At 39.8% G+C, this 13,750-nt stretch overlaps 1 protein-coding gene across 1 annotated transcript; it reads left to right on the top strand.

Annotated features, from left to right (window-relative positions):
• The first annotated feature begins 6,714 nt into the window (after nucleotides 1-6,714).
• Nucleotides 6,715-10,280, top strand: LOC113020295 (phospholipase A2 inhibitor and Ly6/PLAUR domain-containing protein-like). Its single transcript, XM_026164122.1, has 4 exons — nucleotides 6,715-6,760; nucleotides 9,624-9,725; nucleotides 9,847-10,014; nucleotides 10,144-10,280. Exons 1-4 carry the CDS (start codon nucleotides 6,715-6,717, stop codon nucleotides 10,278-10,280), a joined length of 453 nt encoding a protein of 150 aa, XP_026019907.1.
• The last annotated feature ends 3,470 nt before the right edge of the window (nucleotides 10,281-13,750 follow it).

The raw sequence follows: 13,750 nt of genomic DNA on the forward strand, positions 1-13,750 counted from the left end.
CACATTCGCTCTCGCACTGCAGGCCTACTTGTTGTTCCTAGAGTATTTAAAAGTAGAATGGGAGGGAGAGCCTTCAGTTTTCAGGCCCCTCTTCTGTGGAACCAGATTCCAGTTTGGATTCTTTACTCTTAAGATTAGGCTTAAAACTTTCCTTTTTGCTAAAGCATATAGTTAGAGCTGGACCAGGTGACCCTGAATCCTCCCTTAGTTATGCTGCAATAGGTTCAGGCTGCTGGGGGATTCCCATGATGCATCGAGTAATTCTTCTTCAGTCAGCGTTCTCATTCACTATGTTTTAATAGACCTCTCTGCATTGAATCCTACTTGTTATTAATCTCCGGCTCTCTTTCACAGCATGTCTTCTATCCTGTCTTCCTTCTATCTCCCCAACCGGTTGGGGCAGATGGCCGCCCCTCCCTGAGCCTGGTTCTGCCAGAGATTTCTTCCTGTTAAAAGGGAGTTTTTCCTTTCCACCCTATCCAAAGTGCTTGCTCATAGGAGTCGTATGATTGTCGGGTTTTTCTCTGTATGTATTATTGTAGGGTTCACCTTACAATATAAAGCGACTGTTGTTGTGATTTGACACTGTATAAATAAAATTGAATTAATACAAGAAACGTAATAGTCTATTATGTATTAATAGTATGTAGAAAGTACACCCTCTTTCAAGTCCAAGATTTTACCTATTAGGAAAAATTAAAAACTAAAATCTCATAATCAGCAGGTGTTAAAATAAGATAAATAGAACATGAGATGAACAACAAAAGATGATTCATTATGTGTTTACTGAAGAAATTTTAAGCCAAAATGAGGACGCGGGACTTGAAAAATGACGCTCTTACTGCTTCCATAGGAATTGAGAGGGTAAGTAACATTCAAGTGTTACTAATCAGATGTATTTAATGAACTGATCATCCGCTTTTGGCAGTTTGCAGGTATGTGTGTTAACACAATGCCTAGGAGGAAATACATAATAATAATAATAATAATAATAGTAATAATAATAAACTTTATTTATAAAGCACACTTAAAAACCAAGGGTATGCCAAGGTGCTTAACAAGTAAGATAGAGAATAGGAGGAGGATAATATAAATAGGACCAAAGCAAGTACTAAGAATGCAAGCAGCTGCCACTGATACATAGGAAACCAACAGGTACAGAGCAAACAGGAATTTAAATGAGCATAAAAGTGCATGATATAAAATCATAAAAGAAATATTAACTAGAGGGAAAGGCAAGATTGAATAAGTGGGTTTTTAGTCGTGATTTGAACAGTGCAATGGAATCAGATGCGCAGAGGTCGAGAGGAAGGGTATTCCACAGTACCGGGGCAGCCAGAGCAAACGCACGGTCACCCCGGGACTTCAGCCGAGATCTGGGTTGGGTCAGAAGTAGTTGAGTGGCAGATCTGAGTGTTCTAGCAGGAGTATGTGGTTTGAGAAGTTCACTAAGATAACTTGGCGCTAATTTATTAATAGTTTTGAATGTAAGGAGTAATATTTTAAATTGAATACGGTACTTTATGGGCAGCCAATGCAAGCTAGTCAGAACAGGAGTAACATGGCAAAATTTCCTGGTACCACTTAAGAGGCGGGCTGCTGCATTTTGGACTGTTTGCAGTCTAAGAAGAAGAGAAGAGGGAAGACCGTAGTACAAAGAGTTACAATAATCCAACCTGGAGGTCACATAAGCGTGAATAAGCTTCTCCAGGTCCTCATGCAGAACATAATGCCTAGCCTTAGAGATAAGACGCAGTTGGTGGAAGCTAGATCTCACTACAGCAGACACTTGCTTATCGAATTTGAGCGAGCTATCCAGCTGTACACCCAAGTTACTGACATAGTCACAGGAAGAGCTAGCAAAGGAACCCAGGGCAGCACAGAGTTGGGCACGAGGGATTTTACTGTTGAACACCACAATCTCAGTCTTCTTATCATTCAAAACAAGAGAATTACTCAGGAACCATTCTTTGACCTCCCACATGCATTCTTAAAAGTAGTGCAGGGATACAGCAAGGTCGTCAGTAAGTTCAAAATAGATCTGTATGTCATCGGCATAACAGTGGAAGGCGATATTGTATTTTTCAAAGATTGCGCCTAGAGGGAGCAAATAGAATGAGAAGAGAATAGGGCCTAAAACTGATCCTTGAGGCACACCATAACAGACTGGAGCGGAGGAAGAGGAGAAGGTGCCTAAGTTAACTGATGAGGATCTATCAGCGAGATATGATTTAAACCAGTCGAGGGCAGTGCCTCTAATACCCACAGTGTGCTCAAGTCTTAGTAATAAAATGTCATGGTCCACCATATCAAAGGCCGAAGAGAGGTCCAGTAAAACTAGGACCATAGAGCGTCCAGTATCAGTGATTACAAGAATATCATTAAGAACTCTAACCAACACTGTTTCAGTGCTATGCAATGGCTTAAAGGCAGATTGAAATTTCTCAGCAATATTGTTCGTGTCCAAGTACGCCTGGAGCTGGCAGAGAACTAGTCTCTCCAAGATCTTGGACAAGAACGAAAGCTTAGAGATTGACTGTTATGACCTTTCAAACTACAGACCAGAGTTTCTTTTTTTTAAGAATCGAGTGGACTACAGCATGCTTAAAGGCTGAAAGAACACAGCCTGAGAGCAAGGAAAAGTTCATAAGAAATAGAATACTAGGTCCGATTACATCAAAACAGTCCTTAGCTAAACGAGATGGAAGAATTTCAAGCACAGTATTGGTGTTATTCATTTGAACAACTAGCCGCTTAAGAGTCAAAATTGACACAGGCTCAAACTGGTGGAAAGTTGAAATGCACTCAGGAATGGGGAGAGGATATAAAACAGGGGGAAGGACTTAAGAGATGAGGCCTTCTCTAAAAAGTGAATTTGAAATCGCTCACAAAGAGCCTGAGAATAAATTAAAGGCATGTCCAGGGAAGGGTTAACCACAGAGTTAAAAATTTTAAATAAGGTACGGGGGTTTTGGTCATTGGCCAGGATGATTTTGGATATGAAGGACGCTTTGGCCGTTTTAGCAGCACTTTGGAATTTTAAGCGGCTAGTCCGTAGCATGTCATGAGAAACTCCAAGTTTATCTTTTTTCCACCTTCTCTCAGCGCGACGTAGTGTCATTAAGCCAACACTGAGAGTAGGTTCTAGGGCGCTTCATCTTAATGGGGGCAACAGTATCAAGGATTGAAGAAAATAGCGATAACAAGGAATTAGCACAGTCATCAACCGAGCGAAAAGAACAACGGTCGAGAGTGACAGATGCAGAATCCAAGAAAGACATAGAGAAGTTTGACATCGCTTCAGCATTAATTACATGTAGCGGGCAAAGGGGAGCCGCAGGATGTAGTTCATTAGTGCATAAGCCAGTATCAAATATAACTGGGAAATGATCCGAGATCCCAGCGTCACTTATATCCTTGATACAAATGTCCAGACCATATGAGAAAACCAAGTCCAAAGTATGTCCTTTAACATGCGTTGGGTCATTAACCCACTGAGCCAGGTTAAAAGAGTCCGTTAAAGCAAGGAAGTCTTTAGCAAATGGGTCATCCTTACAGCAAGTGTGTATGTTAAAATCACCAACAATGAGAACACAACTATACTTAAAAAGAATGGAGCCTAGGAGATCAGCAAAGTCTGTGATCTCCTAGGCTCCTAGGTATGTCCGTGATTACATACATACATGTATGTGTTACATACATGTATGTATGTGTTACATAAATAACACATACATACATGTTTCTGTTCATAAATCTGGCAAGTGTTAAAAGGACATTTCTAGCCAAGTTCAAGTCCATCATTCTGCAGTGAGTAATATTATTCATAAAAGGAAAACATTCAAGGAAAACACTTGCCGGTCTTCCCAGCAAATTCACTTTAACTGAAAAACAAGAGCAGTGTTGGTTCCTGGTACATACATTATGACAGGTGTTATGTAACTACATTCTTTATGCTCATTGTAATATAAGTGTGCATAAAGTGATACTGGTAAGTGAAACCCTCTTCAGAGTGTCTTTAACTGGGAGGAAAGTTGTTTACTCATAATCAAATATATGTAGATGCAAGATTGCTTTTAGAGGGGAGCTACAGGCAAGAGACACAGGAAAAAACTTGGAGCCACTCAATCATCTTACCGTAGGGGAGCTTTTCCCAAAATGAAGAGTGCTGCAGCTCACTTTAAAAACCAAAAAATAACATCCGAATAATTTTTTCCTCTAAATACAAGAGAAAGTGATACATTTCCTTGAAAATTGTTTTCAAGGAAGAACATGAACCACACAGGCTGTTGGCTATAGATTGCTAAAGCTGCACAGTCATGTGCAAAAGGTTAAGGTAAATGTCTGTGAAGGTTCTCAGCCATCCAGGTCATCGTAGTCTAAGGAGCTTGGAAAGAAAAGCTTCTGGACTTCTTTAAGTTGCTTGAAGACGTTTCACCTCTCATCCGAGAAGCTTCTTCAGTTCTAAGGGTCAATTGGTGGAGAGTCCCAGATTTAAACCCCGTGGGAGTTTCCCCCCAAAAGAGGGACAAAAGGACCCCCTGATGATCCTCTACCTAATCACATGAGCCAAGATGTGAAAACGGGGGTGGGTCACAATCAGCCAGGGTTTCGGGTGAGCTCATTGTGAAACCCATCCCCACCCTATCATGTGATTTCCTGAGGTCAGATGGCCCAGGGTGTGAGTGGGCGTTAAGGCGTCTGGGAAGGGATCTCAAAACTGAATTATAGATGGCAGACAGTTGGTGTCGTAAACCACCGCCTCTGTTCAAAGATGGTCGCTCACAGTGGACATAAATGGCTTCTTTCACTCCTCTTTCAGGTAAGGTAAATGTGTGACCCCTGCCACAGTGACACAAAGTTCAATACAAGATCAGTAAATTTACATCTTGGATTCAGCAAAGAGTTAAGTATCTTCAGTTCAGAGAGTGCAGATGGAGTCTAATGAAACTAGCTATTGAATAACGAGATAAACCAGAATATAAAGTAAAAATATCCTGCATGAAAATCAACCGTCTTTGTTGTCCTTTTACCAATGCACGAAACACACACAGAAGAGAAGCCAGAATTAAAAAACAAAACATGATGTGCATAGAAAAGGGGTGTGTGTGGCAGACCTGATAAAAAGAATACCTTATGTTTCATCCTTGCTATTGTTAAGATATAAATAGATTATATCTCAATAAGAGAGGGTGCGGAAAAGTCATTGAAAAACAGTCCTTTGTTAGCACTGCATAACTACTCACACTAAATAATTTCAAGTATTTTAAGCTTTTATTAAAGTTGTAGCTTCTTCTGTTCTTGGTGATGTGTGCAAACTGTCAAAGCATTGATATTAATATTATAAATATTAATAGCAAAACTAACAAAGTGCAAAATATACATTTCAATTGATGAAAGAGAAAACAGAAAAGTTTGAGCTAAAATATTCTTCTCTACAGCAGCTGAGTAAAATTCCGGTTCCTTCCCTGTACAAATATTAATGTCATACTCAAGGTGAGACTGCTGCCACACCTGCTCCTGCAGCAGTTTTAAGCCTCTGTCTAATTAATTTCACTGAACAGACCGGTTACTGGGCTTGTCAAAATTACAGATTAGTATTAATACAAACGAGCCAACCTGTGCAATAAATAAGTGATTATATATCATTCCCTTATTCATTGTTTTAGACAGATATTTCCCTGACAAAGTCAAATGTATTCTAAAAATCTTGATTTTAACTATAAATTTGCCATTTATATAAAAAAATTATGAGCTGCAGAGATATTTTTCTGTTTCAGCAATACATTTCAGTCTTTTCATGAGTCTAGTGATGTTACATCTACATTATAATATGCAGATCACAGTGGATCTATAAAGACGCAAATCACCTTCGTATATTGAGTTTCTGATAGAAAACAACAGTGATTTATGTTTGCATGATGTATTTATCCATAGAAATAATGGTGTCACATCACAACAGCAAGAATTGCATTACATTTAATCGGGGGGGGGGGGAGAAATGTACCATGATAATTTAACAGTATACTTAAAACATGATGTCAAACTATACAAATGGGATGGTGTTTCAACCTTTGCATATGTGCTTTGACTGTTTCTAGCTCAGGTCACAGACTTATATTGATTATGACTTTACAGTAACTACAGCCGGACAATGTCCATGGCTCATGCCATTAAAGCCGAAACATTGTTTGTTGTGCTAAGCCTTTCGAAAAAAGTAATGAGGAATACATATACATTAAACTGTAGGTAAATGTACATTAAATCTTCAAAAGGTTTTGAGGGATTTTAAAAAATAATGCATTAATGCATTGCAATATTTCATGTAGTATGAGGTAGGAATTATCTCACCATGGCTATTCATTCCAAACTCTACCAGGTTTTATCAACTCTGACCAGTATTAATGGAGTCACATTAATTTAGTAAGTAACGAAATGCAAGACATGCATGAATATGTAACTAAAATAATGTTACATAGCAAAAGAGAAAATGAGGACGCTGCTGCATACCCTTTTTGTATCAATGTACAATTGAACAAAGGGTGTGGTAAGTGTACCACACCCTTTGACAAATGATTTTTCTAAATGTTCATGCTTTAAAAATTTAAACACACCCAATCCTGAATTCACCTGTTCAGTATATAAAGTGTAGCAGTGCTCCTGAGGTTTAGTATCAGTCCAGGGAAACTAATCTGTAGAACTGACCTGTTCATCACTATGAAGGTGACTGCTCTGATCCTTCTCTTGGGAATATCCAGCACAGGTAACTACACTTTTTCTTATCATTCAGGATTTGATTTAAGCATTTCAAATCTAACACTAAAACACTTTGAATTTAACAGTAAAAGAAAACAAACAACAAACAAACAAAAAATAAAAATTTTTAAATTTATTTTATACATGTATTAAATGTCTTTTCCAAAAAACATCCAAACACTTTACAAGAGGATCACTTAGTTATGTTTGTGGTGGATCGAACCACAAACATAACTAAGTTTCTTTCCATTGACAGGAAATCAAATATCTGTCAGCATATCCGTAGGGAATATAGATTATTGCATGTGATAGACCCAATTAAAATAAAACAAATAAACAAATAAACAAACAAAAACAGGAGCCTTTAAGAAAGATATGCCAGACCTTTTGTTTTAGTTTATAAAATCTGTTTCTGAATCTGTTTGGCAAACTGATGTGGAAATATTTCATTTTGTTCAAATTATTTTACTGAGTGGATTAGGTCTACTTCATACTAGAAATAAGGAAAAGTGATTACCAAATATACGTGAAGGACATAATGATGGATATTAGGATTAGTACTTTGTTGAAAATCTTAGTTCAGTTTGTTAAGGTTTAGTGCCCGGATGGCTTGGGACTAGAAGCTCCTCTTGAGTCTCTCTGTACTTGCCCGGATGATATGGAACCTTGGAACAGTTTGTTGCCCGGATGGGATGGGTCCTTCAGTATCTGACCTGCTCTAGTCCAGCATCTCCCCTAAGGGGGGAGGGGCAATCCTGCAGCAGCATTCTGCTGTACGGATCACTCTCTTATGAGCTTTTTGGTCCTTAACACAGCTGTTCCCAAACCAGGATGTGATGTTCTGTGTGAGGATGCTCTCCACAGCGCCTGCATAGAAAGTCATGAGGATCACTGGCGAGACCCTGAACTTTCTCAGTTGTCAGAGGTGGTACAGGCGCTGCCTATCCTTTTTTGGTCTAGACCTGAATGTGGGCAGACCATGTCAGGTCTGATGAAATGTGGATACCGAGATACTTGAAGGACTGGACCCTCTCCACTGGAGGTCCATTGATGATAATGGGCTTTTAGTCTCTGTGCTGACTCCTTCTGAAGTCCACCACTAGCTCCTTGATCTTGCTGACATTCAGCTGGAGGTGGTTATCCTGGCACCATGATGCCAGATTCTTCGCTTCGTCAATGTAGGCCTCCTCATCGTTGTTGGAGATGGCGCCCAACACCACGGTGTCGTCAGCAAACATCACAACGGTGTTGGAGCCATGGGTGGCCACACAGTCTGAAGTATAGAGGGAGTAGAGCAGTGGCGAGAGGAAACACCCCTGTTAATGGTGACGCTGTTAGAGACGCATCTATCCACCCTCACCACGTGAGTTCTGCAAGTGAGGAAGTCCAGCACCCATGCACACAGACGGCTGTTGAGTCCTACATCCCTCAGCTTTGTGAACCATCTGCTGGGCACTATTGAGTAAAACGCTGAACTGTAATCAACATTCTTTTCTTGCACTAGTTCAGTGGTTCCCAAACGTTTTTTGCTAGGCCCCCCTTTGTTTTACAAGAAAAATGTTCGCGCCCCCCGCCCCCTTCTCGCGCGTGTACGCGCGCACGCACGCGCACTAACACATCCTCCAACCACACACACCCATATTTTGCTCCATTGCGGTTTATTTCACACCTCAAACATTTAGTAAACAGTTAAAACAAATACAAGTAATCTGCAATAAATTACAGGTAGTAATAAAATAAACTACTAACTCTTTTAGGCTACGTCCACACCTACACAGGTATTTTTGAAAACGCAGCTGTTTCGTCCACACGTAAACTGCGTTTCGAATCACCGAAAATGGAGATGTTTTAAACCCTTTTTTGCGTTTACGTGTGGACGAGGAATACAGAGTTCGTCACTCAACATCAAAGGTATGTGCCTTTTTTTCACGTCACACTGTGCGCCACGTTATTGTTTACATGAGATGAGTTGCAGAATGGCAGATAGAGACGAAATACTGTTAATCTTACCATCTTCAGGTTTTACACGCTTACATATACACACGCAGTTACTGTCCCTCCATTTGGAAAGGCAGAGGCGTCACAGTGATTATTTTATGTGTAGTTGTTTTTTTTCCATGTGTAATAATATTCAACATTGCTATCAATACATTTTTCAAAAAATGCCTCACTGTGCAAAATGGGTTTAAAAACATAAACAACTGTGGGATCCTGTTTGTCCGTGATTTAAACAGCCCAGCCTTGCTCCCTACGAAGGGAAAATCAATTCTGCAGTGGAGACCTACCTTGGCACTTGTGCAGGTGAAGCCAAAGGGAAGATATGCTTCACCATATTTTCTAGTCTTTGGCTTAGAATGAAGTTGGTTTGGAAACATATTCAGCGACGCTGCATCCCCTGCTTTGCGTTTCTGTAGGCGCCCCGTGTAAGCAGTGTCCAAGCGTTTTGTCCCCCCCCCCCCTTTTCATTCCGCTCCCCTGCAATGGCTCTGCGCCCCCCAGGGGGCGGGCCCCACACTTTAAGAAGGACTGCACTAGTTGGTGCTAACAATGCCATAAAAATTATAATATTTTAAATATAGACTCAAAAACTGTTAAATGGTTGACAGCTGTTGGAGCAGGCCTCCATGATTTAAATGATCCTTATTTCATTAACCTTAAGTAAACACTAATGTAGTGTTTCATGTCACTTTATTAAAAAATATATTTATACAGATGTTAAAGGGATTAACAGCATTTCATCAATCTGTGCAACAGCTTAAAAAATAGAAGAGATAAAGACTCTTTAATAATACTAGTATAGTGGGTTATTTAAAAACCTGTAATCTTTCATTTTAACTTCAGTCCTTTCATTGTTTCTCTCCTGATTGCAGCTGGAGCCCTTCAGTGTCAAACCTGCACAGATCAGACGTGTTCAACCACAGTAGCAAAAACATGTTCTTCAGAGACCATGTGTGTTACAGCTACTATTTTAGGTAATCTTTTCTTCATATTATTTCATACAGTTCAGTAAATTTCAAATACCTGTGAAGCTATGTGTGCTTTCCATCAACATTAATAAAATTCATCATTAAAAATATTAAAATTACTTTGCAGCTACCTCATCTGGAACTACCGCAACACAAATCTACAAGGCATGTGCATCTTCCTCCCTGTGTCCAACTACGGGCTCTCAGACATTTTCAGTTGACCTGGGTGTTCAAAGTGCTCTTGCATCTGCCACGTGCTGCAACACGGATAACTGCAACTCAGCAACTCTGGCTGGTAAGTAGAAATCAGTTAAGTTAAAGACACATAACCGAACAGACATGACAGAAAAGGATAAGAAACAATAATCTGATATCTGCTGAAATATTCTGTTCTAAAGTGAAATTATGTTCTTTTCTGTTTCAGCCCCTACTCCTCAGTCAAGTAACGGCCTACTATGTAACTCTTGTTCCACCTCTCAGTGCAACACACCATTGCAATGTCAGGGAGTGCAGGACCAATGCTTTCAATCCATGAGTGAGTCTTCATCATGCATACTTTAACAAAAAGCATCTTTAAATTTGGTTTTTGCATAAAATAAATTCAACAAACATTCTTTTTTTTCAATCAGTCAGGAAAAACACAACCAAGCATTTTATCCGTATTTGTAATGAATGTGATTTTGTAATTTAAATCGTTAAAGATGAAGATTTGATAATCAGTGTAGGAAATGATACATATTTTTCCACAACACATAAATATATTAGTTAAGAAGTATTCCCGAAATATTTGAAGCATGGAGGTAGTGATTAATCTGTCAGTTATTGTCATGACTAATCATTTGTATAAAACAAGAGCTGAAAACAAAGAGATAAATGTCCATCAAAAAAAGAGCAAAGTAAAGAAAATACACATGAAAACATCAAGAGGAGCACTTTGATTTCATGATGATGGAAAAATCAGTTACCTGCTTTAAATGGAAAAAAAACATATGTGATAATAGAACACCGAGTGTAGGAACACTGTTCATTAAAAGGAAATCCATTTGGGTTCTGACATTGTGAGTACATGTTTTCAATAACTTAAATTTGACAGTCACCAAACAACTGACTGAAATGATGCCCCGAAAACTTTTCGAACTTATACCCATTAATTTTATAATTTTATATAAGTATGTCTTGATTTTCAAAGGCTACTACACAGTCATGTATGTCTAAAAATATGTGAAATTGTTGAAACTGGGATTTTTCATCTACAGTGAACGATGGCACCAATGATTTTCCAGCTTACGGCTGTGCATCCAGGACCCTGTGTGCAGTTGCTTCAAGCCTGGGTTCTCTACCTTTCATGCAGAGTGTTGGTACCATAAAAAGTGGACCAACCTGTACTTTACCCACAACAACTGCAGCACCAACCACAACCACAGCTGCTCCAACAACAACAACAGCCGCTCCAACTACAACCACTGTGGCACCAACCACCACCACAGCTGCTCCAACAACAACGTCTGCTGCTCCAACAACGACAACAGCTGCACCAACCACGACAACAGCTGCTCCAACCACAACCACTGCAGCACCAACCACAACCACAGCTGCTCCAACAACAACAACAGCCGCTCCAACTACAACCACTGTGGCACCAACCACCACCACAGCTGCTCCAACAACAACGTCTGCTGCTCCAACAACGACAATAGCTGCACCAACAACAACAACAGCTGCTCCAACCACAACCGCAGCTGGAGCCCTTCAGTGTCAAACCTGCACAGATCAGACGTGTTCAACCACAGTAGCAAAAACATGTTCTTCAGAGACCATGTGTGTTACAGCTACTATTTTAGGTAATCTTTTCTTCATATTATTTCATACAGTTCAGTAAATTTCAAATACCTGTGAAGCTATGTGTGCTTTCCATCAACATTAATAAAATTCATCATTAAAAATATTAAAATTACTTTGCAGCTACCTCATCTGGAACTACCGCAACACAAATCTACAAGGCATGTGCATCTTCCTCCCTGTGTCCAACTACGGGCTCTCAGACATTTTCAGTTGACCTGGGTGTTCAAAGTGCTCTTGCATCTGCCACGTGCTGCAACACGGATAACTGCAACTCAGCAACTCTGGCTGGTAAGTAGAAATCAGTTAAGTTAAAGACACATAACCGAACAGACATGACAGAAAAGGATAAGAAACAATAATCTGATATCTGCTGAAATATTCTGTTCTAAAGTGAAATTATGTTCTTTTCTGTTTCAGCCCCTACTCCTCAGTCAAGTAATGGCCTACTATGTAACTCTTGTTCCACCTCTCAGTGCAACACACCATTGCAATGTCAGGGAGTGCAGGACCAATGCTTTCAATCAATGAGTGAGTCTTCATCATGCATACTTTAACAAAAAGCATCTTTAAATTTGGTTTTTGCATAAAATAAATTCAACAAACATTCTTTTTTTTCAATCAGTCAGGAAAAACATAACCAAGCATTTTATCCGTATTTGTAATGAATGTGATTTTCTACTTTAAATCGTTAAAGATGAAGATTTGATAATCAGTGTAGGAAATGATACATATTTTTCCACAACACATAAATATATTAGTTAAGAAGTATTCCCGAAATATTTGAAGCATGGAGTAGTGATTAATCTGTCAGTTATTGTCATGACTAATCATTTGTATAAAACAAGAGCTGAAAACAAAGAGATAAATGTCCATCAAAAAAAGAGCAAAGTAAAGAAAATACACATGAAAACATCAAGAGGAGCACTTTGATTTCATGATGATGGAAAAATCAGTTACCTGCTTTAAATGGAAAAAAAACATATGTGATAATAGAACACCGAGTGTAGGAACACTGTTCATTAAAAGGAAATCCATTTGGGTTCTGACATTGTGAGTACATGTTTTCAATAACTTAAATTTGACAGTCACGAAACAACTGACTGAAATGATGCCTCGAAAACTTTTCGAACTTATACCCATTAATATTATAATTTTATATAAGTATGTCTTGATTTTCAAAGGCTACTACACAGTCATGTATGTCTAAAAATATGTGAAATTGTTGAAACTGGGAATTTTTCACATCAACTACTTGAGACCTTGGCCATAGGGCACCAGAAGTTACTTTGGCTCAGCTTACGGGGCTGTGCTAGTCCACCCGGGAACACTGGTGAAATGCAGTGTGCGTTAATCAAGGCCTATAGGGTTACTAGGGCATACCAATTTCAAACATGGTCATGGCGACAGTGTTGTGGTTTCACCTTATAACCCACAAGAGTGTGACCCAACTTGTACGTACCCACATGACCAACTAGGCATGCCTGAGACAGAAGCCACCAGCACCAACCAACACACGAAGCTGGGCGGGTCCAAGACAACAGTAAACAAACAGGAACGGCCGCTCCCAAACTACAAACATCTGTGGCACACTAAACCACCACTACCACAGCTAGCGTACACAACAAGAACAGAACGTCTAGCTGCCAGTCCAAACAACCAACGAACTAATAGCTCTGTGCGAGACAAATCAACGGAACAACAAACAACAGCCTGCCTCCACCACAACCACCAAGTGCGTCGACATAACCAAAAACCATAGACCTACCTGGCCAATTGCACCACCCACCACAACAACAAAGAACAAAGAACATAACGTGTACACTAGCCAGCCCACCAACAACCTACAGACTGTGGCTGCCTACGCAAACCAAAACACAAGACATACTGCTCCAACCACGACAATGACTGCTCAACCACGACAACAGACTGCTCCACCAACTGACAACTGTCTGCGCGTCCAACACCAACAACAGACATAAGACCTCACAAACCACGGAAGACAACACAGCTGTTAGTCAACCTGAAAACAACAACGATCGCTGCTCCATCGCAACACCCGTCAACAGACTGCATAAACCAAACCACGTAAGAACAAACTAGTTGGCCAATCAACGGAGCACACTATTAGCTGCTGACACTCCAACGCGACAATCCACGGGAGCTTTGCACATCAAGAAAATATCCCACAG

This window comes from Astatotilapia calliptera, chromosome 4 (assembly GCF_900246225.1).
Source record: "Astatotilapia calliptera chromosome 4, fAstCal1.2, whole genome shotgun sequence".
NCBI classification, from domain to species: Eukaryota; Metazoa; Chordata; class Actinopteri; order Cichliformes; family Cichlidae; genus Astatotilapia; species Astatotilapia calliptera.